Raw genomic sequence first — 26,229 nt, 5'->3', positions numbered from 1 at the left:
AATAATGATGATCCATGTGGATCCGTGCTTCGAAACCATGTTTTTGGTCCATGGTGTTGCCAGATAACTGGGAATCCGTGATTTTTGTTGTGTAGGCTGTGCCCCTGACTATGATATGTGATTTGGCGGTGAGTTTGGGTTGGCCCAATGAAAAAAGCGTTAGGATCCATGAGGATCCGTGCTTCAAAACCACGTTTTTGGGCCACGGTATGGTCAGGAACCCCTTCATGGATCACTGCCTTGCCGTGGCGAAGGGGCTTGAAGAACTCAGAGAAGCTATGAACTACGCCGAGCAGGGCACCCAAGATGAACAGGTCATAGTGGAGAGTTTTGACCAAACGTGATCCACCTGGAGTAGGAACCGGCAAGCCACTCCAGTATCCCTGCCAAGAAAACTCCATGGACAAAGACAACAGGCATATAAAAGTTATGACGCTGGAAGATGAGCCCCTCAGGTCGGAAGGCGTCCAACATGCTACTGGGGAAGAGCGGAGGACAAGTACAAATAGATCCAGAGCTGATGAAGCGGCTGGGCCAAAGCCGAAAGGACGCTCAGTTGCGGATATGCATGGAAGCGAAAGGAAAGTCCAATGCTGTAAAGAAAAATATTGCATAGGAACCTGGAATGTAAGAACCATGAACCTGGGTAAGTTGGATGTGGTCAAAAATGAGATGGGGAGAATAAATATTGACATCCTGGGCATCAGTGAGCTAAAATGGACGGGAATGGGCGAATTCAGTTCGGATGACTATCATATCTACTACTGTGGGCAAGAAACCCGTAAGAGAAATGGAGTGGCCCTCATAGTCAACAAAAGAGTGGCGAAAGCTGTACTGGGATGCAGTCTCAAAAATGATAGAATGATCTCGATACGAATCCAAGGCAGACCTTTTAACATCACAGTAATCCAAGTTTATGCACCAACTACTGGTGCTGAAGAAACTGAAATTGACCAATTCTATGAAGACTTACAAGACCTTATAGAAGTGACACCAAAGAAGGATGTTCTGCTCATTATAGGGGATTGGAATGCTAAAGTAGGGAATCAAGAGATAAAAGGAACAACAGGCAAGTTTGGCCTTGGAGATCAAAACGAAGCAGGGCAAAGGCTAATAGAGTTCTGCCAAGAGAATAAGCTGGTCATCACAAACACGCTTTTCCAACAACACAAGAGACGACTCTACACATGGACATCCCCAGATGGGCAACATCGAAATCAGATTGATTATATTCTCTGCAGCCAAAGATGGAGAAGCTCTATACAGTCAGCAAAAACAAGACCTGGAGCTGACTGTGGCTCAGATCATCAGCTCCTTATAGCAAAATTCAAGCTTAAACTGAAGAAAGTAGGAAAAACCACTGGACAGGTAAGATACAATCTAAACCAAATCCCTTATGAATACACAGTGGAAGTGAGGAACAGGTTTAAGGATTTAGATTTGCTGGACAGAGTGCCTGAAGAACTATGGGTGGAGGCTCGCAACATTATACAGGAGGCAGCAACTAAAACCAGCCCAATGAAAAAGAAATGCAAGAAAGCAAAGTGGCTGTCCAATGAGGCCTTACAAATAGCGGGGGAGAGAAGGCAAGCAAAATGCGAGGGAGATAGTGAAAGATACAGGAAATTGAATGCAGACTTCCAAAGAATAGCAAGGAGAGACAAGAAGGCCTTCTTAAACGAGCAATGCAAAGAAATAGAGGAAAGCAACAGAATGGGAAGAACCAGAGATCTGTTCAAGAAAATCGGAAATATGAAAGGAACATTTCGTACAAAGATTACCATAATAAAGGACAAAAGTGGTAAAGATCTAACTGACGCAGAAGACATCAAGAAGAGGTGGCAAGAATACACAGAGGAATTATACCAGAAAGATATGGATGTCTCGTACACCCCAGATAGTGTGGTTGCTGACCTTGAGCCAGACATCCTGGAGAGTGAAGTCAAATGGGCCTTAGAAAGCACTGCAAATAACAAGGCCAGTGGAAGTGATGGTATTCCAGCTGAACTGTTTAAAATTTTAAAAGATGATGCTGTTAAGGTGCTACACTCAATATGCCAGCAAGTTTGGAAAACTCAGCAGTGGCCAGAGGATTGGAGAAGATCAGTCTACATCCCAATCCCAAAGAAGGGAAGTGCCAAAGAATGCTCCAACTACCGCACAATTTCACTCATTTCACATGCTAGCAAGGTTATGCTTAAAATTCTACAAGGAAGGCTCAAGCAGTATGTGGACCGAGAACTCCCAGAAGTGCAAGCTGGATTTAGAAGAGGCAGAGGAACCAGAGACCAAATTGCAAACATGCGCTGGATTATGGAGAAAGCTAGAGAGTTCCAGAAAGACATCTACTTCTGCTTCATTGACTATGCAAAAGCCTTTGACTGTGTTGACCACAGCAAACTATGGCAAGTTCTTAAAGAAATGGGAGTGCCTGATCACCTCATCTGTCTCCTGCGAAATCTCTATGTGGGACAAGAAGCTACAGTTAGAACTGGATATGGAACAACTGATTGGTTCCAAATTGGGAAAGGAGTACGGCAAGGCTGTATATTGTCTCCCTGCTTATTTAACTTATATGCAGAATTCATCATGCGAAAGGCTGGGCTGGATGAATCCCAAGCCGGAATTAAGATTGCCGGAAGAAATATCAACAACCTCAGATATGCAGATGACACAACCTTGATGGCAGAAAGTGAAGAGGAATTAAAGAACCTTTTAATGAGGGTGAAAGAGGAGAGCACAAAATATGGTCTGAAGCTCAACATCAAAAAAACGAAGATCATGGCCACTGGGCCCATCACCTCCTGGCAAATAGATGGGGAAGAAATGGAGGCAGTGAGAGATTTTACTTTCTTGGGCTCCATGATCACAGCAGATGGTGACAGCAGCCACGAAATTAAAAGACGCCTGCTCCTTGGGAGAAAGGCGATGGCAAACCTAGACAACATCTTAAAAAGCAGAGACATCACCTTGCCAACAAAGGTCCGTATAGTAAAAGCCATGGTTTTCCCAGTAGTGATGTATGGAAGTGAGAGCTGGACCATAAAGAAGGCTGATCGCCGAAGAATTGATGCTTTTGAATTATGGTGCTGGAGGAGACTCTTGAGAGTCCCATGGACTGCAAGAAGATCCAACCTCTCCATTCTGAAGGAAATCAGCCCTGAGCGCTCACTGGAAGGACAGATCGTGAAGCTGAGGCTCCAATACTTTGGCCACCTCATGAGAAGAGAAGACTCCCTGGAAAAGACCCTGATGTTGGGAAAGATGGAGGGCACAAGGAGAAGGGGACGACAGAGAATGAGATGGTTGGATGGTGTTCTTGAAGCTACCAGCATGAGTTTGATCAAACTGCGGGAGGCAGTGGAGGACAGAAGTGCCTGGCGTGCTCTGGTCCATGGGGTCACGAAGAGTCGGACACGACTAAACGACTAAACAACAACAACATGGTCAGGAAGCCGTGGATCCGTGATTTTTGTGGTGCAGGCTGTGCCCCTGGAAATCATGTGTGATTTGACGGTGACTTTGGGCTGATATAGTGCAAAAAGGGTGAGGATCCATGAGGATCCGTGCTTGAAAACCAAGTTTTTGGGCCATGGAGTGGCCAGGAAGCCGTGGATCCGTGATTTTTGTGGTGTAAGCTGTGCCCCTGGGAATGATGTGTGATTTGAAGGTGAGTTTGGGGTAGCCCAATGCAAAAAGCGTGGGATCCATGAGGATCCGTGCTTGAAAACCACGTTTTTGGGCCATGGAGTGGCCAGGAAGCCGTGGATCCGTGATTTTTATGGGGCAGGCTGTGCCTCCGGACATCATGTGTGATTTGACGGTGAGTTTGGGGCAGCCCAATGCAAAAAGCGTGAGGATCCATGAGGATCCGTGCTTCAAAACCACGTTTTTGGGCCACGGTATGGTCAGGAAGCCGTGGATCCGTGATTTTTGTGGTGCAGGCTGTGCCCCTGGAAATCATGTGTGATTTGACGGTGACTTTGGGCTGATATAGTGCAAAAAGGGTGAGGATCCATGAGGATCCGTGCTTCAAAACCACGTTTTTGGGCCACGGAGTGGCCAGGAAGCCATGGATCCGTAATTTTTGTGGGGCAGGTTGTGCCCCTGGGAATGATGTGTGATTTGATGGTGAGTTTGGAGTGGCCCAATGCAAAAAGTGTGAAGATCCATGAGGATCCGTGGTTCGGAACCAAGTTTTTGGGCCACGGTTTCGCCAGGAAGTCGTGGATCCGTGATTTTTGTGTTGCATGCTGTGCTGCTGGTCATGATGTTTGATCTGATGGTGACTTTGGGCTGATCTAGTGCAAAAATAATGAGGATTCATGAGGATCCGTGCTTCGGAACCACGTTTTTGGGCCGGGGCATGGCCAGGCAGGCGTGGATCCGAGTTATTTGTGGTGTAGGCTGTGCCCCTGACTATGATATGTGATTTGACGGTGAGTTTGGGTTGGGCCGATGCAAAAAGCGTGTAGATCCATGAAGATCCGTGCTTCAAAACCACGTTTTTGGGCCACGGTTTTGCTAGGAAGCCGTGGATCCGTGATTTTTGTGGTGGATGCTGTGCCCATGGCCATGATCTTTGATCTGATGGTGACTGTGGGCTGATCTAGTGGAAAAATCATGAGGATCCATGAGGATCCGTGTTTTTTAACCATGTTTTTGCGCCCCTGCGCCCCCCCCCAAAACAGTGGATGCGTGATTTTTTTGATGCTTTCTACAGAGTAAGACATGGTCTACAGTATCATGGTGGTTTTATTTAATTTGAATGAAAAAATCATATGAATTCACGAGGATCCGTGTAGATCCGCCTTTTACCTTTTTCCATAAAACAACACAAATGAAATACAACCTATATACAGCAACAGTAGCAAATGGCTTTAGATACCTATTAGGTCCATAAATTACCATGTAGCATATATTCAACACAAAAAAACAGCGACAATTTGTTGTTGACAAAGGACAGCTGGACATATAAAGGGCCCCATTATCGTCAGTAGCTTAACGCCTCATCAAACCTAAATCCGGCCTTGGCTGTGAAGGCTCTAAGGGGAAAAACTAAAGGTAAAGGTAAAGGGGCCCCTGCCGCCAAATCTCACTGATTCCCCTCAATGACACCCTCATTTCCCCCAACGCCTCTCTCTCCTACGAACAGCACAGAGGGGACGCTTCTAAAAAAGAAGAGGCCGTTGGGCCAACTCACTCGCTTTGCCGGCACAACCGCTCGCCCCCAAACAAGCCTTAGCACCGTGGGCAGCGAATGCTCCTTCCCCCATTGCCAACTTCTCTCTCCCCCCCCCCCGCAATAAGAGTCTGGGTCGTGCCCCCCCCCCGTTCCCCACACGGGCTGAACGTCCCTTACCTGCGCGCGCGTCCTCCGCCAACGAGGATACGCAGGACCCTCTCGCTCTCCCCTTCTCTCCCCCCTAACAGTCCAAACCGAGTAACAAACCCGCGTGCGCGCGAGCGCCTAACTCCCCACTTAATTGAAATCCCCGCTCTGACGTCGTCACGTCCGTAACTCCGACGTAAAACTCTCCTCACTCCAGGTCTGTATCTCTCCGCCACGCAAAACTTTGCCGCCTTTTCTTTTAACTTAGTTGTCCCCTGCCCTGGAAGACCGATAAAATATAAGAATGTTCCTTACCCCACCACCACTCCCACACTGAAATGAGCTTTCTGGGGGGCGGGGGGGAGCGGGCTGCGTGGGGACTACTTCCGAATGGTTTCTGCGGAAGCATAAATATGGCGCAACGACAGCCGTAATGCCGCTTACCTGCGAGTAAGCGCCTCTGAACTCAAGTCTTCTCAATGGGCGTGCTTATGAGGGTGCCGTTCCTCCTCTGTTCTGAGGTGCTGCTTAAAAATAGCACAACAGGGGGGATATAATGACAACTTTGAGTGCTTATGAAGTAGCTGAAGAACTTCCAAGTACAATGATTGAATTTTAAGAAAAAGAAATTTTAGTGTTTTGTTGGAAGCCGCCCAGAGTGGCTGGGGAAACCCAGCCAGATGGGCGGGGTATAAGTAATACATTATTACGGTATTATTATTATTATTATTATTATTATTATTATTATTATTCCCCCTACCCTATTTTCTTTTTTTGAAAATGGAAAAACTTGCCAAGGCAGACACGCCCCCTAAATTAATGGAGGATGGGGGGCACCCACGTGACTACACATGACAGGGGTGTGGCAACTTGACTGAAATATTGGGGGGCCAAGCAAGCCCCGCTCAGCACATGACGCGGGCACGCACATGCCCATCAACTGGGGGGGGGGACAGCCGTCAAATGTTTTACGGGGGGAGAAGACCCCTCGGTCCCTAGGAGTTGGATCCTATGATACAGGATTTGACAATTGCAGTTCCACACAAGTAACCCTCAAGTTCTCCAGTTTAGCATCTCTTTTGTACGCAGCCCGTCCCAAGCCCATGCAACTGCTAAAGCTTGCTTTTCACCATCCCAACTCCCATTTCTGAAAAACCCTTTCTCCTATGCAGTCCCACTGTACACTTGTTCGCATCTTCACCCCCGCGTCCGTGCCTCCCCGCATTTTTTTTGTGCAAGATCGCTGCAGTGGTGAACTCCATGGTGAACTCCTGCAGCTTTTCAATCATACGTAAACGACACGTCAGAAAAAATTAGCTACTTTTACTTACAAAGAGATACGTCTAAAACATACCTGGTTTATTTCAAATATTTGAAATTTTAGCTCAGAAAGAAGAGTACGTATAAATACATTCTACATTTATAAAGAAATGCTTTCTACATTTATGCAACAGGGGATGCATGGGAGTCTTCTGAATTTCTAAAGGTATAGATATATAATCCTTCCTGCTACCATCAAATACCGGTGCTTAATATAATTACAGTATTTTCCTGTGCCTTTGTGTGCTGGTTTGACTTTTTCTTTTCTGTTTTCTTTTCTTTTTCTTTTACAAAGTAGCCTCTTGTTTCCCTGGACAATATATGAATGGGAAGTGAATGGGAAGTGGACTCCTTTGTTACTTAGTTTCAATATTTATCTAAATTGGGAAGCTCCTTCTGATGCAGTAAGTGAAAGTGGTGCTGAAAGAAAAAGTATTTTATAAATAGCATACTCGTACGCTTTCCACCAAAATAGAAGAAATGTCCATCTCAAAAGAGTCTTAATGCAAAGATTTTTGTTTCTTAGTTTCTGGTCCAAGGAGTAGGGCCTCTTGAACCTTTGGGCTGGCTGTTCTAATTTCATCACATTTCTTTTTTTAATATGAGCAGAATTTTGTGAGTTAGGTTGTTGAGTTTGAGAAGGTTGATGACTCAGTTGATGGATGTTGTGTATATTTTGGGTGCTTGCTAATAAAATATCTGTTCTAAGTTGCTACATCAAATCTGGAACTTCATGCAGAACCAGGAGTGAAATACATTGCAAAAAAATACTATAGAATATTTGAGGACTCCACATCCTTTATCTCTCTCAAATGAGACAGCTGAGGAATGCAAAAGGGATAAGTTTCAGGATAACAAGAAGGGAGAAAACACTGAAAGGGGTGGAGGGGAGTGGCTGCTTTAAACCTTCCACCCCTAATTTACTAAAATTTCTGCTGGTGTTGAAAGTTACCATTTTCTTCCCAATTTTCTCCATCTCTGCTTTACTCAAACTTCCACAACTTTAAACCACTGCTTTCTGCCTCTCAGTGTGCCTCCCTTCCTCACTCCCATGCTGCTGTTGTGCAGCTTGCCTTCACATTTGCTCCTCTATACTGCCCTGACTTCATTCAAATCCAGGTTTGTGATGTGGCACTGCAAGCCTCCAGTGGGGGCTGTTTGATAACGTTCTTACATTTATATTATATACAGAGAAACCAATCCTCCCTCCCAATTAGGCTTCCTGGAGGAGGGTTTCTCCCCAACCTCAATCTGAATAAAACCTGCAGTCATTTTGATTTCATATCTGTATCGTCTTACATTAGTCTTGTCTGAGCTGCTTCCACTTCCACTTTCCATTATGTCATCAGATTCAAAAAAGTGGAAAAGTGAAAATCAAAAGCAGATGAGGAAAACTGCTTTAAAATTTAAAAGGTGATTGAGATAGTTATAGATTCTAAACTCTGTACACATGAATGAAACAAAATGAGTATGTACAGTGTATGTGTACACCTAAATGTCTTTGAGTGTTGAGGAGAGAAAACAGGATACTCCACCCATGGCCAGTAATGTATAATATTGTACACTTGTTACACAGAAACTGTATGCATGGTCTGCAGAAGTGCTGTTTTCCCTCCCACGTGCCGTATGCTAATTTTTTCTGCATATTTAATTAAGGGTACCTGGGAGTAAACCCCACTGAACCCCACAGGACTTATAAGGAACTTCCTTGCCTCGCCTCGCCTCACCCTCACTCCAGACATTTTGAGTACTTGAGTCATGTGAAATCTAGTAATTTCTAATGTGGTATTGCGATAAGGCTATTTTTTTCAGGGGAGGGCACAAGGGACCCTGTGTACACCTCTGGGTGTTTGTATATTGATGATTTAGTAAGGAGGTGATATATGTGTGAATTATATATATTTTTGTGTAAAAGTAGTTGATACTGAAAATTAATAGCATATACGTTGCAATTTATATGCTGCATATTAACTTACTTCCAGTAGTTTGCCTTTGTAGAATATATGGTCTAGTATCAAGTTAATAAAGTTTTTGTGAGCAGAATATATACACAAAGGAAGCAAAGGCTCAGCAAGGTCATACTTTCTTTTCTGCTGCAGGGCATAACATTTTAATATTTAGATCTTTCAAAAAGCAAAATCTCTTGACATTTGTGCTTTGCTTTTGTAATTTTTATAGTTTGCCTCATTTGCTGTTTTCATGTGGCTATGATGTTTAGTCACTTCAAATGTGTTGTAGTTCAGTGTAAACAGCTTTGTTAATGTTAGCTTCACTTTGGAATTAAATTACTCTGAAGTGGCAAAGCTACTGGCACGATCCAGCTTAGGCCATCCTGACCCCATTTACTTGAGAGTAAGCTAAGCCCCACTGAATCCAGTTCCCATTGGACTAACCTCTGACGAAACATGGTTAGGATTGCAGTGTCAATTTGCCATTAGATTACAATATGTAAAGTTTGAGTGGTCAACTTAGTAAAACCTAGTTATTTTCAAAATAGTATAACTTTTCAGTCCCAGTTATACAAATACACCATTCTGGAATTACTACTGTGTCATGTGCAAGGGTGTACAGTAATTGAGTAAATAGCTGACAATGTACATCATTTTATCATGGTAGAGTTGCTCTTTAACATGCTTTTGGAAGTTGCACCTTTGAGCCAGTTATAAGGGACATCACAATAGGATATTTTATTTTATTTATTGCATTTCTATTCCATCTCTTTCTCCATGGAGCTCAAGTTGACATACATGGTTCTCCTCCTCCTCATTTAATACCCACAGCTACCCTATGTAGTAAGTTTTACTGAGAGGCAGTGACTGGCCCAAGGTCACTTTGTGAGCTTCATGGCTGAGTGGGGATACCAGCCCTGGTCTCCCAGATCCTAGTCCGACCACTCCAGCATGTAGGAACAAATCATTTTGACCATACAATTGTAATTATCTGAATTATATTTTCACATATTTTCAGTATCTCGAGAATGAGGTACCGTATTTTTCGCTCTATTGGACGCACCGGACCACAGGACGCACCTAGTTTTTAGAGGGGGAAATCAAGGAAAAAAATATTATCCCTCCCCCCAGCCACAAAGAGCAACGGACAGGCTGTGCGCAGCCTGTCTGCTTCACCCAGAGCTTCTTGGGGCTGCGGGGGAAGCCCGGGTTCCCCCACCAGCCCCAAAGAGCAAAGAAGCCAAGACAGCGCACGGGATCCATAGCCGCGCAACCTCTCCAGCCAGGAGCTAAACCTCTCCAGCGCGGCTAAAGAAGAAGACAAGGCAGTCCAGGGCAGGCACCCACTGCCCTGGCTTCCTCTTTAGCCTTGCACAGCATCTTTAGTCTTGTGCAACGGGATGGATTGCGCCCGCTGTCCACCGGGGCTGGACTAGATGACTCCTGGGGTTCCCTTCCAACCTTGCAATTCTATGACCTCGGAAGGTGTTTGGGGTCTCCACCACTGGAGGCTTTTAAGCAGCGGTTGGGGGACCATCTGCCTGGCGTTCTTTAGCTGTGATTCCTACATTGTGAGGGGGCTGGGCTAGATGACCCTCAGGTGGCCCTCCCAACTCTATACAGTCCTACAGTTCTGCAGCAGGAGATCCACAGCCACTTAGAATCATAGAATCATAGAATTGGAATAGACCACAAGGGCCATCGAGTCCAACCCCCTGCCAAGCAGGAAACACCATCAGAGCACTTCACACAATGCCCACTCCCAATTTTCATCTGAGAGACATGTGGCTTCAGTGTCTAGGTAGGTACCCCCCTACTTGCCACACTTCCCCCACCTCACTTAAGCTGAGGGAATTCCTGCCCAGAGAAGCTCCCAGGTGAGGCAAGGGTTAAGATCTACCTCTGGTAGATCTCTTGCGGCTGGAGAGGCACGCAAGGCTAAAGAGGAAGCCAGGGCAGTGAACGGGATGGATCGCGCTCGCTGCCCTGGCTTCCTCCCACCACCCCCCACCCCCGGAGAGGCGCGCAAGTCCAAAGGGGAAGCCAGGCAGCGAACGGGATGGATCGCGCTCGCTGCCCTGGCTTCCCCTTTAGACATGCGAAGCCTCCCACCCCCCCCCACCCCCGGAGAGGCGCGCAAGTCTAAAGGGGAAGCCAGGCAGCGAGCGCGATCCATCCCGTTCGCTGCCTGGCTTCCTCCCACCCCCCCCCCACCCCCGGAGAGGCGCGCAAGTCTAAAGGGGAAGCCAGGCAGCGAACGGGATGGATCGCGCTCGCTGCCCTGGCTTCCCCTTTAGACATGCGAAGCCTCCCACCCCCCCCCCACCCCCGGAGAGGCGCGCAAGTCTAAAGGGGAAGCCAGGCAGCGAGCGCGATCCATCCCGTTCGCTGCCTGGCTTCCTCCCACCCACCCCCCACCCCCGGAGAGGCGCGCAAGTCTAAAGGGGAAGCCAGGCAGCGAACGGGATGGATCGCGCTCGCTGCCCTGGCTTCCCCTTTAGACATGCGAAGCCTCCCACCCCCCCCCACCCCCGGAGAGGCGCGCAAGTCTAAAGGGGAAGCCAGGCAGCGAGCGCGATCCATCCCGTTCGCTGCCTGGCTTCCTCCCCACCCCCACCCCCGGAGAGGCGCGCAAGTCTAAAGGGGAAGCCAGGCAGCGAACGGGATGGATCGCGCTCGCTGCCCTGGCTCCTCTTTAGCCTTGCGAAGCCTCCCACCCCCACCACCCCCGCTGGAGAGGCGCGCAAGTCTAAAGAGGAAGCCAGGGCAGCGAACGGGATGCATCGCGCTCGCTGCCCTGGCTTCCTCTTTAGCCTTGCGAAGCCTCCCCCCGGCTGGAGAGGTTGTGCAAGGCTTTTCTAGAGGAGGGAGAAGGGACTGACTGGCGGCGTCAGTCCCTTCTCCCTCTTGGGGAAAAGCCCGCAAGAGCCGCGCGAAGCTTGTGTGGGGCTCTTGAGGGCTTTTCCTGCCTGCCTCCTCCCTGCATTCGCTCTATAGGACGCACAGACTTTTCCCCTTAGTTTTTAAGACGGGAAAAGTGCGTCCTATGGTGCGAAAAATACGGTACATGCCAAGGCTTGCTGCATAGGAGTGCACTCAAAAGAAAGGATTTTCTGCAGAAATAATGCTGCAAAGTAACTTCACTATAGTTTTACTGTAATAAAAAAAGAAAGACACCAAGCCTTTAGCACACATTCAGGATTTTTTACCAGTATGTTACGACTTACAGATAAGTGAACCAAGTTTATAAGGAGAGATACCACTAATGCCAGGGTGGTTAATGAGGAAAGTCAGAGAAGCTATTGGAGAAGGCTTCATTCAGAAAAAATACTTATTTTTTGTTCTCATTTGGCAAAGGGAGCACAGCCCTTGGGGGGGGGGTTGCAAACAATAAGGGATTTAAAAAAGAATTTGAGGAGCAAATTACCAAAAACATTAAAACCAACAATAAAAAGAGGTGAAATAAAATGGAGACCAGCTATGGAGGCAGTCCTCTTATGGATCAGTAACTGGTTAAAGAACAGGGAGAAGTGACCAAGAAAAGCTTCTCAGAAGAGTCCCCTGAGTGTTTGAAGTTTCGCTGCTTTTCATGAAGTAATGAAGGTCACCTTCCCTTCTCAGGAATAAATGGACAGTTCTCCCAATGGAGAGATGTAGAAAGCCAAGTCCCCCAAGATTCTTGGTAAGACTCCACTTTTGAACTTGTTCATAAATAACCTGGGGTTAGGGGTGAGCAGTGAGGTCACCAGATTTGCTGTTGACACCAAATTGTTCAGGTTTGTAAGAAGAAAAATGGATTTGCAAATTAGCTACAAGAGGATCTATCCAGACTGGGATAGTGGGAATTAAAATGGCCAGTGCAATAAATGCAAACAATTCTAAAGTGATGTACATTGCAGGGGGAGTTCTAACTTTTCATATATGCATTTATGGGGTCTGAAATGGCAGTGACTTATGAGGAACGAGATCTTAGCTTAATGAAAATGTTGAGTCAGTGTGTGGCAGGTATGAAAATTAGGATTCATCAGGACAGGGTTTGAAAATAAAACTGTCAATATCATAATGCTGTTACACAAATCTATGGTAGGAGTCATTCTGCAAAGAAACAGAAAAGATTGTTGTAACTTTAAGAACTGTTTCTGTGAGTTCATGGTGTGGTTTTCTAGACTGATTAGGTACAGCTGGTGATGGGTACAAAAGGAGAAGTTGCAGTTTGCATTAGCCTGCAAAAGAGAACACCCACATGCTTTGTGTTTGTAAGGTTGTAAATAAAACTCTTGCTTGAGTATTTTACACCTGTCTCATGGTCCTGTTGTCTGCTACCAGGAAGATACAGGTCCAATAATGTATGGTGACAGCACTGGAATACTGTGTTGAGCTGGAAAAGGATATTGTTGAGGTGGAAAAGGGAGGAGCTAACCAAAATGATCAGAGAGCTGGAACAAGATTACAACATTTGGAACTTTTTAGTTCAGAAAAAGGTATGGTGGAGCATGATAGAGTTGTATAAAATTATGCATGGTGTGCAGAAACTGGTAAGAGCAGGGGTTTTCAACCTGGTCCCCACCGCCCACTAGTGAGCATTTCCGAATTCTAGGTGGGCGGTAGGGGTTCTATGGCACAAGCTGAATCCTCCTTCCATCAAGCACTGGTGGGTGGTAAGGAAATTTTACCATCAAGAAAGATGCATTAGTGGGCGGTAGTTATAAAAAGGTTGACTACCCCTCGGTTAGAGAGACGTGTCTATCCTTCTCACATGTACTAGAACGTGGGCCATCCACCAAACTAGAATGCTGAAAGATTCAGGACCGACAAAAGGAACTATGTCACACAGCACGTGCTTAGACTATGGAATTCATGATTGCAAGATGTAGTGTTGGCCATCAACTTGGATAGCTTGAAAAGGACACTGGACAAATGTATGGAATAAGAGCTATCATGACTGTATTACTTCCACTGTCAAAAGCAGTATGCTTCTACATATCAGTTGCTGGGAGACACTGCTGTTGTGCTCCTGTCCTTCTCAAAGACTTCCCACATGAAACCATAGTTGGTTGTCCACTATGAGTACAGGATGCTGGACTAGATGGGAGTTGGTCTAATCTTATTTTATTTTATTTAGAACTCTATGTGTTTTCATTTTTGAGAAAGATGGGTCTGCACATTTTATTTTCTAGCTAAGGACAGTTACTGGCATAAGCTATAGCCATTTATTTTTTTCATTCTAGATATCTAGATAGTGTAATCTGAATGCCAGTATTTGAGGAAGGTATGGTTTATCAGTAACTATTTCATAAAAACTGCATCAAAAGTATTTTTTATTTCTATTTGTAAGACACAAATCAAAAGCTCAGAGACATGATTCTTGCATGCATTTATGAATATGCTTTATAAGAAGCTCATATTAAATTCAGATTTAAAGTCCTTTCAAATAATTAATCTATCTATCTTTTAGATGATAAAAGTGCAAAGTGTAGCAAATTACCTGGGGAAACAGAACTCCAAAACATCAAGATATTTTATTTGATATAAAAAATGGTAACAAATTGTCGAGATTTTTTTCTTTCAACTGCCCTTCTCCCACAAGAGTTCTGTGTTTTATTAGATCAAATATAATATAGAATATTACTTTTACTAATGTATTCTTTTTAAATACACTATTATCAAAGCCATAGAGGATGTTCAGAAAACAGACTACAAATCTCATGAGGTCTGCCACTGCAGTTTCAAATAAAACTATATAGCCTGGGTAGTAAGAAATTCTGGGAATGATCCCGAGAAAGTCACTTATAATCCAGCTACAGTGGTCTTTGTTTACACATGTTCTGGCAAAGTGAATAGATGTATGCTAGACTGGATAATTAAAGAATCTACCAATTTACAGGTTTTCAATATTCAGAATCAGACTTCTAAAAACGAGATCTCAACAGGGCCAAAATAGATTGGAAACATTTTAAATTCTTTCAAGCACTGACATCCCATGTAGTCAATTTTATAAGCTTTTTTCCATAGTCTGTGGAATTAGGTTACCAAGAATTAAACAAGGAACTGTCAGAAATGAAGAACTTGCTCATGGAAATTCACAAGTAGTTTTCTCATGGTGATGGCAGATCTGGATTTCAGTTATGTGAGACACCATGCAGTTATCTACTGCTTGGTGACTGAAAGGATTTTTAATTTTTTTAAAAAATAAATCTTCTAAAATAGTTGATTCTTCAAGAACTACAAGCAATAGGCTCTGATTGATAGCTGCTATATGTTAATTTCACAACAGGGATGTAATTGAAAATTGTAACTTTGTGACTTTGTGTGTGTCTGTGTGTTTTCATAGAATTCAGACACTCTTTTACAATGGCTATGAGTAGCTATCTACCTCCCATCAGAAAACCTCCCCAGCAAACAGGGTTCTACCAACTAAAAGCATGATGAAGGTAATCTGCAGTGTAACAATTTCTGGAACTTCTTGGGTGAAGATCTTACAGCAGGATCCTATTAGTGAAAGTAACATTGGACAACTGTGGATCGCCTCAAGGCAGGACATTTAGGAACATTTGGTAAATACAAATACCATAGAATGGTTTTGATATGAGTAAAGAAATCGTTAGCCCAAATAAATGGTTCTGTCCAGTTTTATGCTCCAATGAAATCCAGTCTAATTAGATTATATCTAATCAGGATACAATATTGTCCACATAGCTGAGATATCAGTGGTGTGTGCCTTTGAATTATAGAAAATAGTACCCTACTAAATCCAGAGCAGTGACTGAAGCAAACTAGGATATGGTCTCCACATAAAGCAATATGAGTGTAGAAAGAATGCTGAGGAAGGAGACAGGATGCAACCATGTTAAACTATCCATGGACACCCCAGATTTGAATGCTCCAGCATATTAAAACACCCTGCGAGTAAAAGCAGCATTACCAGGAAGAATGGTTCTAGAACAGCTTGTTCCCAGTTGTTTTCTACTCATGAAGGAGTTTTGCACATAGGGGAGCATTATAAATGTGACCACCTATTTGCAGTCTGAAGTGGAACACTGCCTGTAACACAGGCAGCACCAGAGAGGAGAAAGGGAGAGGACATACTGTCCAGACACTGCTGGATTCCTTTTGTACTTCCTTCAAAGGAAAGATGTTTTAACATAAACGTATCATTCTCTTTCAGAAATCTAAAATATGCAACAGAACCATCTCTCTTGGCACACACAAAAGTGCACCATGTCCTTTTTATGCCATTCCCCATCACCACCATGTTTCTGCTCCTGCAGTCCAGTCTAACCCTCCCAAATCCGTTTTGATGCATGTGTAGACAAGGTCTAAAATGCCTGCCATGGCTATATTTGTTTCAAGTAGACCAAAATGTACTGCCTAGGAAGATTACATTTACTTTTGTATAATCCATTGGAACAACTGAGAATAATGATTACTTTTATTCAGATTACTTAGAATAAATAAGCGTGTTCTGGTTGAGAAGATAAATTGCTGTTGCAAATTAATGTTATATGTATAATGCTTCATTTTTAACTTTTTTTTTTGTCAGAACAGTGCTCTGAGTCAAATAGCTAGAGTTTTTAAAGTTCTGGGAAGTAATTTAAGTAAGGGATTTTATGTCCTTTGCACCATTGCTGTATTTAGTTTAAACGAGCAAATAGTAGAGGAATGAAATTAAGAGATTTAAAGAAAGAAATGCAGCCTGAAAATAAAAATGAAACCTTGTTCTTGCATCAGAATTATTAGATCTTGCGATTTGCATATACAAATAATTCAGCAACATTCACTGGCATTATAAATACAGCAAGATCAAATTATAAATGTAATAAAAGAAAATATCACTGTATAATACATACATATATTATAAAGATCTTGACATAAATTAAATATAGTTTTGCATATACAGAATAAGGTTCAGTAGCAACATACTAAAAATGATACTGCGTAATGAAAACATTTTCAAATGCTGGAAACAAAGATGTTCAAATTCCTTTAAAAACCAATTCATAAAAGTCATTTTCAAAACACTAATCAATACAGCAGGCATTCTTCTGTTGGGCCTGATTAACCCAAGCCATTAAGTATCTTACTTAGTACAAGATTTCAAAACTTGCTTGCATCAAGAAATGCTTTCCACACTGAGTTGTCTGCCAAGAACTATGTTGTGTGTTGCAGGGAATTCTGGAGTGCATTGTGTCACCCTCTTAAATTTGCGTAGTGAGACTAGCTGGCCTCTATACAGAGCATGTATGTCCCACAGCACCAGGGCTGTTTCCAGGATTCTTTGGACCCCATGCAAGAGACAGCAGGAGGCCTGAACACGCAGAGATACACATCCACATCAAATACAAGAGAGTACATACTTCATGCATTCAAAAGAGTGCATGAGAGTTCAAATTGCGTAGGGTCACAGGGATGCAGTGCTGCCCTTTCCCCCAGTAACCCTCTGCATGCTTCCTACTCCCAACCTTTTGAGCTCTGAGCACAAAGGTCTGCAGGGAATTTCTGAATGCAGCTAGAATATTGCTGCAGATATTTCTGCTCAAACCTCAGGAGAGGAGAGAGTGGAGATGGCACACATGAGGATACTGGAGGCGGGGCTGGTGCACACACTCCTGGACTGTTTCAAGCTCAGGTGTTCTTTTGAATGCATGAGCAGGGCTCCCTCCAATATCTTCTTTTGCTCCTAAGCTCCATGCAGAGGGCTAGCTGGCTGACTAAATGGGGCGTGCGGATGGGCTGGCTCTAACAGCAGATGAGTTGGGAGCACGGAGCCTGCTCTGCCTGATACAGCATCCACTACTGGTAACATGGGAGACCAGGCAAACTGTGAGCTTAGGCTCTCCCAACTTCTGCAACAGTGCCAAGGAGGAGTTAATCCTGAACGTTGTGGCTGATTGTGGGCTCTGCAAATCCTGTGGCAATCAGGGGAGCAAGGAATCCAAGTACGGTATAGAATAGTATGACCTTGGCTGTCATACAGGCAACAGAAGGTCAAGACCAGAGCCTTCCTTTCCCCACACAGCTGCATTTCCCCCCCCCCCACATTAACTATTTGCATGCCTGTGTGCGCACTGCTCTTGTTTGTTTTTAAAGCAAATTTATGTATATAAACTATTAGAGGGGGCCCTGCAGATTTTACTAATCCCTGGTGCCAGGCCTGCAAAGGACATGTCTCCTCTGCTGCTATACTTTCCAGGAAAGTATCAGTAACAAATGATAAGATGCCTTTTGGTTAGCTAAGTTACAGTTCTTTATCTTGTTGTTAGTCCTTGCAAGGCATTAAAAAGCAGATGCAATAAAGGGAGTGCTGGCCTGCTCCCTCCATGCATTGGAGGGCAAAGATCTGTAGCCAGGATGCTGCTGCATTAGTGTTAGCTCTCCACATGATGCTGATTGTGCAAGGTTCTAAATCACACTGGATCTACATGCATATAGTAGACATCCAGCCTCGTGGAGGGTAAAGTTGGGGAGCTGACACGCCCCTGCCCTCTCCTTACGCAAGTAAAATCGCATGAGGGTTTTAACACACAAATAGGGCTATTGTTGACTCCCTGATAAATTGATAAGGAACCCCGAGTTTCTAGAAACATACTTCGAAATAAACTGCTTTAACAATATTACTATTTGTGCACTGTTTCTGAGTTAAGCATGTACTTAAGAGCTTTGGCAATCAATGTCCACTGTCACACAAGACAATAAGTTGAGTCACATAGTGACTAGATATGCAGATCAGAACATATAAATTTCTAATCACTGTTTGGCATTTATTAATGCAATCTCATGCAATGTAAAAAAAATTAAGTGTGGAAACCCATAAATATGTTTGTTATACCATTGTACGAAGTATCACAGTCTTATTTGACTAAACACCTTGAAGTGAAAAACAAGCTTTCTAAAGTTGCAATTCACCAACCTCATAAAACAGATTAGTTGTGATTAAAAGTGATTTGGCTGGGTTTAGCACAGTATTTCCTCAACTGTGGCAAGTCTTGTCATCACCAAATGGGAGAACCTAGTAGAACTAGATTGTCTGAAGGGAATCCAACAAAGCCACAGAGAAGGTTTTGTGCTTCAGATTACTTCAGAGAATTTAATCCCACGGAATTATCTGAAACTGTTGAGTATAGAAATTATTCCACATTGGGGGAGGAAAGCTGCTCCATTTTAAGTGCACTCATATTAGTATTACCAAAATGAGCCTCACCCCAAGTATTCTGGCTTCACTTGGGTAAATATAAGAAAAGTTAAAACATCCCTACTTCATTAATGGATTCCGCTATGTGCATTTCTGGTCCACATCTTACGTTTTTAAATATTGCTTTACAGAACAAGCAACAAATTAAGAGAGTTCTGGATGCTATTAGAAATATTATCTAATAATTACTTCCTTCCACCAAGGCAGGATTTTTCTCTACATCTGAAAATGACTTTGTTTGGATAATTTAAAAAGGAACAACTGCAATGCTTTCCCTTAAGCAGATTTCACAGTTACAGCTATGGATGCTGGTCAGAGGTCAAGGAAGGGGTACTGGACTGATACTAAGAGAAGCAAGGAATTCCAGTGTCATGGATGAGGGAACAGCAGCTACCTATGCTATTCTAGGTTTACTGAAAGCTAGGAAGTGGGAAATTAGAAGACGGAGACTAAATTGGTAACTGTAAAGACTATTTTTGTGTTATCAAGCTAAATAAGATACTTTGGCTAAGTGCAGAGAGGCCATTCATCAAGGAGCCAAGAAAACCGAGGGGACATATTCACCAGGACCTAAAGGTGTTACTAATATCCAGTAGTCAAAAACTCAATACCAGGACTAGCACATGTCTCTATTGTAACAAAAATAGAGATATTAGGAAGAATATGATTATGGTTTTGTCAAAACCCCAGTATTTTGAAAACAGCAGTTTCCACACAATTTGTACTGCATTAGAAAGCGTCTGACACTCTTAAGGCTGTCGGAAGCAGCTTCTAAACTGGTGGGTAGAAACAGTGGTTTTAAAAAACCTATCTTCATCTGTTAATGTGCTCACAGATTTGGGTCCATAGTGTATTGGACTGTTCATTCCTCACATTTTGGAGTTTGGATTTCCAAACTTATTATGATAGAAAGCTTATTTTACATTCAACTCTTAACCAAATAATGGTGTTTGCTTTGGGGCTTAGAGAGCTTAACATCAATCACCTCTTACAATAAATTCTATTCATTAAGTGCATAACAACTGTACATATACATATAGATTTACAGAAGTGCATTACTGGGAAGACACAAGCAATAAAATGGCAGTGCTTTAAAAACAGTGTGCTTATAGACTAACCTGAACTGTTTTCAATTAAAAGTCGGTAAGTAAAAGACTCATGTGGACACCTTGCAATCCTCTGAATTGCTAAAAGTATCCACCTTTCTTCCAGTCGTGTATTAAAATGAACATAGATTAAAATAATGCAGGAGCTGAAATGTAATGACCAGGTTAAAGTCTACATAGTTGTCAATAAGGCTTTCCTTGTTGTATTAAAAAAACCACCAATGAACAAGCCCAAACTATTGCATATTAGACATTTATATACAAATTATTCTTTTGTACTTGTGCTCTTTAATTTATGCCTTCTAAAAAGATGGGAGCAATAGATATAAAATGTACTGTGTGTTTTGTCATTTTTCTCCAAAGCTAGTTTTGTCCAGACGATGACATTGCCACATGGGGCTTTATATATAGTCACAGCCATTAAAGTAAAAACCCTAGGAAGCAACCCATCATACAAGTCAGTTCAAAACAAATGGGTTTTGTGCCCTAACAGTAAATGGTCAGTTGTGCACCAACAGCCCAAACCCAAATTTTGTGGGCACTCCTACATGTCCATACTTCATTGGCTACACTCCTGGGATAGTTCTGTATACTTACAATAAGGAAGAAAATTGTGAAATAATAGGTCATATAGGAGGTCTGAAAGCATACTGGCATTGAGTACCACACCATTTGTAGGAACACAATTCAGGACACTGTTCATTCCCATTAAGTACCACCAACACTAAAGGAGCACAAGTGTATTTATCTGTGTCCTTAATTGAACACTAACACCAGTATTCTAAGGACTTGGAAGTAAATGTCTTGACTTCAGTAGATGCTATTCCCTGATTCAGCTAAAGATTTGTCATGACTATACTCCACTGACACCAGTGAAGCAAGTTTGCCACTATGTAATTACTGAAGTTGTGTTGCTTTCAGTAGTGCTTAGCCATAACTATCTTAAGCTAGATTGTTTTAAATTGAAAGTATATGTTTTCCTTTATATATTTGCTTTCTATCTGGCAATATACCTTTTTGTGATAGCAAGAACAGAACCTCTTTCTTTTCAAAATACAAAATAGTTTCAAAATATTGATTAATTAACCTACATTAAATATGTTACTTTATGTTAATATTTCTTTTTTAAAAATTATATCAGGTTAAATAACTTAAGGTGATCTTTTAAGATTATTTAACTGAATTCAACGAACTCAGTATTTGCATTATGGTGCTAAGTTACAGCTTGCAATTATAACAGAACTATCTAGAGAATCTTGTCTTCAAAAATAATTATACGTTTTATGTTTTTTGCTAAGGTTCAAAATCTTAGACAGTTGCTTGTGGAGGATTCATGTACCATTATATATAATCCACTGAATGAGTTGTGCTTAACAGGAAGAATGCTTTAAAAATACAAAAAAAAGCAAACAGATATAACCTGGCTATTGACCGTTAAGATTAATAGTTGTAGAATATTAACCAACTTTCTAGAGCACCTCAAATAGTGTCTTCCACAGTCAGCAGTTCACATTAGCATCAATAGGTTTACAAGTGGAGCAAGGTGCTGATGAACATAAAAGCATCAAAACACCGCCACAACCGAAAAAAGAATACTCTGCAAATACTGAGATGAATGCAGCAAGCAAATGCATATGCTCTTGGGTGGCCACACTCATTTCAGTGGGGTTCACACAGTGTTTCCTAGTAGCATGTGGCCATTGTGTGGAACTTGCTCTAAGAGAAATAATTGTCATGTGCGCGGATTTGGATCCAGCCTATTTACTCTTATTCCTCTGCTTTATAAACACGGGTTATTTTATAAGTCATCTAAAAGTTAAAAAGTAAAAAGTAAAAGTCAGAATTTCATAGATGTTCAGGGGAAAATATGGGTATGATCCAGCCAAAACCAAGCATTTTTGAAGTCCCATTAATGAATTTTAAAAGTATTTATTTCCTGTTCTTCGATGGACTCCCATCCAAGGGGCTGATCAGATCCATGCACACTTAGCTTCAGCAGTGCTGCAGCATCAACTGCTCCCAGACCATTAACTGGACTCCAAATCCCATTAACTTCAATGGGAAAAATTTAAGCATAAGCTTAATACACCCACTGAAATCTGTGGGTATTGAATATGCCTAACATAGGCTGGATTGTGCCCTATTTTTATAATAGTTTATACTGTGATATATTGTACACGGCCATCTGTTATGCAAAACTTAAAGATCACCTTGATCCAGCTTGGGGAACTAGATACACAGACACAGCCTTTGCACATATATCCCCAGCTGAATGGGGTGTCCCACATGCAAAAGTGTGCTAGATGTGCAGCTCCCCTATTTTATGTGCTGAAGCTGCACATGTTGAGCATTTCAAAACAATAGCAATCCTGCTGTTTGGCTGTTTGGGAAGGAAAGTGGGACTCTGGAATCAAACAGGTTCTTCAGGTGGTTTTTTTTGGTTTTTTTTTTGAAACAGTTCTGCGCATGCTCCTTTGGATCAGAGAGTAAAAGTCTTGAATAATTTATACATCTAAGGAGGCATTCCGAGCAAGCCAAACATGGTAGTATGTACATTTAGAGTTTTTAAAAAGTCAATGGAAATAAATTAACATGATTTACAAATCTCTGTACAGATGATTAAATTAATAATAATAAGGCAGGAGTTTTCACTTGAAATTGGCATAATCAGAAAATATGTCAATGAAATCTTGTACCACTTTGTAGCAGAATTCATACTGTTCCTGAAAAGAGAAGAAGAATACATTTACTCTGATGAAAATTTCTCTGAATCATAACAATTCCAGTGAAGCATGTTTAACTCTAAACTAGAACATAATCATATCTCACAGACAACATTTTTAATTTCTTATCCTGTTAAAACACTTTCTTTTTTGCAGGTGGTAGCATAATTAATTTTAAAATATAACTAAAACAACAACAACAACAGTTGGTTCACTGAGAAAGCAGACTTTGAATGAGAGGTGGACAGTGAGCCCAATGGGAGCATTTAAAAAAAACATAAATCCTATCAGGAGTCACTGTCAAATCAAGAAGTTTCCCATTTACTTTTTCATTTTAATTAGTTATAGCCTGCCTCTCAGGGTAGGGGAGCCATCAAAAGACAGCTAAAAATGGCTATATTCTGATACCAGGACACATATGTAAACCTGACTATTGCTATTGTTTTTAAAAACAACTGTGAGAGGCAAGCAGAGCACAAATAACCAGCTCTAATTAATCTGCCCATTATATACAGGGAGGCCACCCTTGCCGTAATTCCTTGATTGCAAAAGTATGCAATGATATTTGGATCTTGCCACTGCTATTAGCTGTTCAGAGGACCAGCTGTACACTCCTCTCCCCCGCCCCCCAAAATCCAAGATACCCTATAGCACTGTGCAGAGGCTATTCAGCAGTTTCAAAAGTTGTTGTGGTGTGGCTTTGCAACATGACTAAGCATTGGCACGACATGTATTTGTGAACACCCAAGTCCTGTGTTGTGACACTTTGCTCAAATACCAACATCCTATTATCCTTTTGACAAATATTTTTGTGGTTAAAACAACATACCAGTGTTTGCACCATATGTGGTCTTTGCAGTCGTAAACTCTTCACAGCTTGAAATACATCTAAGAGACCCTCAGCTTTGACTCGCTCCAGAATATTGCCGAGTGCAATGAATGTACCTGTTCTTCCAGCTCCAGCACTATAATACATATACTTTTTTTTCTTTAACAGGTTATATTACCAAATCCATATTCAATACAGTGAAAATACACCCTGAATTGATTCCCTGCTACTTAGAAGAATCCCTGCATTGCCTCATTGTTCTTTCCAAGGACTGGCAGAAGCAGAATAAATTATGCCAATTTGCTTAATATAAACATTTTCATGCAGATAACGGAATTTAGTTCTACTAGCCAAGGAAAACTTTCTTGAAATATAAACTCACGTCTAAATTTTTCAACCACCCAACCTTAATCTTGCAATCACTTTATGTGCATAAATGTTTACATCATGCTGTTTCTAAACTACCAATATATAAACATAGTTCCTAGCACTTCTGGAAACTCTTAGAAACATCCTTGTCTCAGCAGCCAGAGCCTGACTATCACTATGTGACTGACTGCTGTGCATTACACACTGAAGCTAACGTAATGTATGAATTATAGTTCTAGCTAATAAGAAATTGGGCTTCAAAATCATGAACACAGTTTATCCAACAAAAGCAGATCTCCGTAGCTGACATCTTATGACAATAGGTGACTGGTAGGTGAGTGTAGTTTGCCCAAAATGGTCTTGCAGCCCAAATTCAGAAGCCAGGCAGACCTAATTAGGTCCATGGCCAAGAGGTTCCCCATTGCTGATCACTTTGTGTAATATCACTTTATTTAATATCACTTTATCACTCTAGGAAAGTGAAATTAAAGCTTTGCTGACAAATGCCCCATTTCTGATAACTGAGTATCTTGTCATAGTTGTCCATTCCCTCTTAAACTCCCAGAGTACAGAAAATCGTTTCAAGGCTACTAGATTGGTAAATGTGTATGTTTTTTATAGAAAATTATTGTCTTTTTTAAAAAAATTGTAAATATATTTTTACATTTTTGTAAATATTTGTCATGGAAATATTGATGGGCAGAATAGAAATATTGCAAACTTACAAACAAGCAAAGGAGTATAGAGCAAAATAAAATACAAAACTATTTACCTGCAGTGCACTGTAATGGGATGGTTTCCTGTCTGCTGTTGCTGCTTTTGGACAGCTGCAATGAGGTCAATCATTCCCTTCCCTTCAGCAGGAATTCCAATTTCAGGCCATCCATGAAAATGAAACTGTCGGACAAGTCTGCCCAGCTTCTCCTGGTCATTCAAAAGCAAGAAAACCACAAATTCAATGCAGCTTCAAGAGTGGAACGGAACACTGGAAGCCAGCTACATACCTTCTTATCTATAGGAACCTTTTCATATATGGTCAATGTAACTTAATCATGTGATTTATATAAGGTAAGAGGATTTTAACGAGTAATCTAAATTGAGCTAAATTTACATTTCAGTTGGCTTTAAGCAACCCTGAAGTTCAGAAAACCACAGCGGACACAGACGTATTTAAAATGTTATCATTAATACCTGATTGTGCATAATCAGGAAGTCCCTGACGCTTATGGCATCAGCCAGTGAGTCAATCTTTATCTCGATGGTAATCTCTCCATAAGTAACAGATCCCTCTGATGGCCAGTATTGAAAACATTTTTCCTGTAACATTGAGGGAAGAAAAGGGAATGAATGCTGCTTCCAGAACTTCTTGGTTGAAATATATTCATGCAGATACAGCACTGGTTCCTCAAAAACATTAGTAAGAACTAGTTCCTGTCTCCTTCCCCTCCCTCCAATCGCACATTACATATTATATAGAATAACTATTTAATGCCCCTGTATCTGAGTACTGAACAGAAGAAGAAAAATACAGGAAGTTCTACATTCTCCATGTTTTAGTTGATGCCTGTTTTCTATGTGAAATTGATGTCACACAAGCATATGTTTGACATGCAATACTTCTGTACTTTGGGAGACAAATGAAAAGTTTTTAAAAAGGGGAAAAGTTAGAAAGACACATTAAAAACTTTCACGAATCATATGACAACACAAGTTGCTTTTGTAATGACTTAACAATGATTTCAGCAACGCTTGAAATGGATATAACTGTAAAACCCATTATAGCTCACCTTAAGTTAAGAAATGTAGTTTGATGCTGCACCAAACATGCAGACTTCTTGACACCATGCAACTGCTGACACGCAGTGCAGTCCAGAGGACGTTAAGTAAGCACTATTAAGCTCCACTGACATCTTAGCACTCAGTTGAGCACACTTAATTCCCATTGATTTCCCAATTGACTTGATTATATGTAACTTTCCCTAGAATTGTGACAATTTTTGTCTGAATTTTCAGTACTGAGGATCATCAAGCCAGGTTAGGTACAATTCGCGTGAAGCTGTGTGCATCAGAAACCATGCTACTACATGTCTCATTCCTAGCCTGGAAATCTTTTTTCAAGAGCAAAGCATTTTTTTAAAAAAGTGGGGTGAGGAATAAGAACAGCAAAACACTACAGTGACATCACAAAGTCCCCAGTCTGCACAGCACTCTGCAGCTAAACACAGCTGGGCTTTGCTAAGATTTGGTGGTATGAAGCATATTTGTGGCTATTTATAGGCTAATTATCTTTCTTTTTTTTTTTTTTAGTGGGTTGGAATGTCCTGAAGAAAAATTTCATTTCCTCATCACACTTTACGCTATTCATAAAAATATATGTTTGTTTTTTTTTTAAATTGGGCAAAGTGGTCATAC

General features: G+C 41.9%; 1 protein-coding gene and 1 long non-coding RNA gene across 7 annotated transcripts in view; one reads left to right on the top strand and one right to left on the bottom strand.

Moving 5' to 3' along the window:
- The first annotated feature begins 5,775 nt into the window (after positions 1-5,775).
- LOC308578263 lies at positions 5,776-26,199 on the top strand. Of its 3 annotated transcripts, none has more exons than XR_014003845.1 (4): positions 5,776-5,853; positions 12,223-12,283; positions 24,936-24,983; positions 26,125-26,199. It is a non-coding gene; the product is annotated as an uncharacterized lncRNA (long non-coding RNA). The 3 variants fall into 3 exon arrangements; XR_014003846.1 differs by lacking the exon at positions 5,776-5,853 and adding an exon at positions 6,689-6,818; XR_014003847.1 differs by lacking the exon at positions 5,776-5,853 and adding an exon at positions 7,004-7,056.
- LOC308578260 (receptor-type tyrosine-protein phosphatase epsilon-like) overlaps positions 21,917-26,229 on the bottom strand; it is a 28,952-nt gene continuing 24,639 nt past the window's right edge. For all 4 annotated transcript variants that reach the window (XM_081178506.1, XM_081178507.1, XM_081178508.1 and 1 more), the window contains exons 15-18: positions 25,009-25,134; positions 24,590-24,741; positions 23,449-23,584; positions 21,917-22,619 (exon numbers count right to left, since the gene is read on the bottom strand). In XM_081178506.1, the coding sequence (XP_081034632.1) occupies positions 22,545-22,619; positions 23,449-23,584; positions 24,590-24,741; positions 25,009-25,134 (489 nt within the window). In that variant the 3' untranslated portion in view covers positions 21,917-22,544. The remainder of the gene's footprint in view (positions 22,620-23,448; positions 23,585-24,589; positions 24,742-25,008; positions 25,135-26,229) is intronic.

Source organism: Podarcis bocagei (assembly GCF_964188305.1).
Source record: "Podarcis bocagei genome assembly, chromosome: W".
NCBI classification, from domain to species: Eukaryota; Metazoa; Chordata; class Lepidosauria; order Squamata; family Lacertidae; genus Podarcis; species Podarcis bocagei.
Note: the sequence above shows the minus strand (reverse complement) of the source record. Positions and strands in the feature narration are given on the sequence as shown.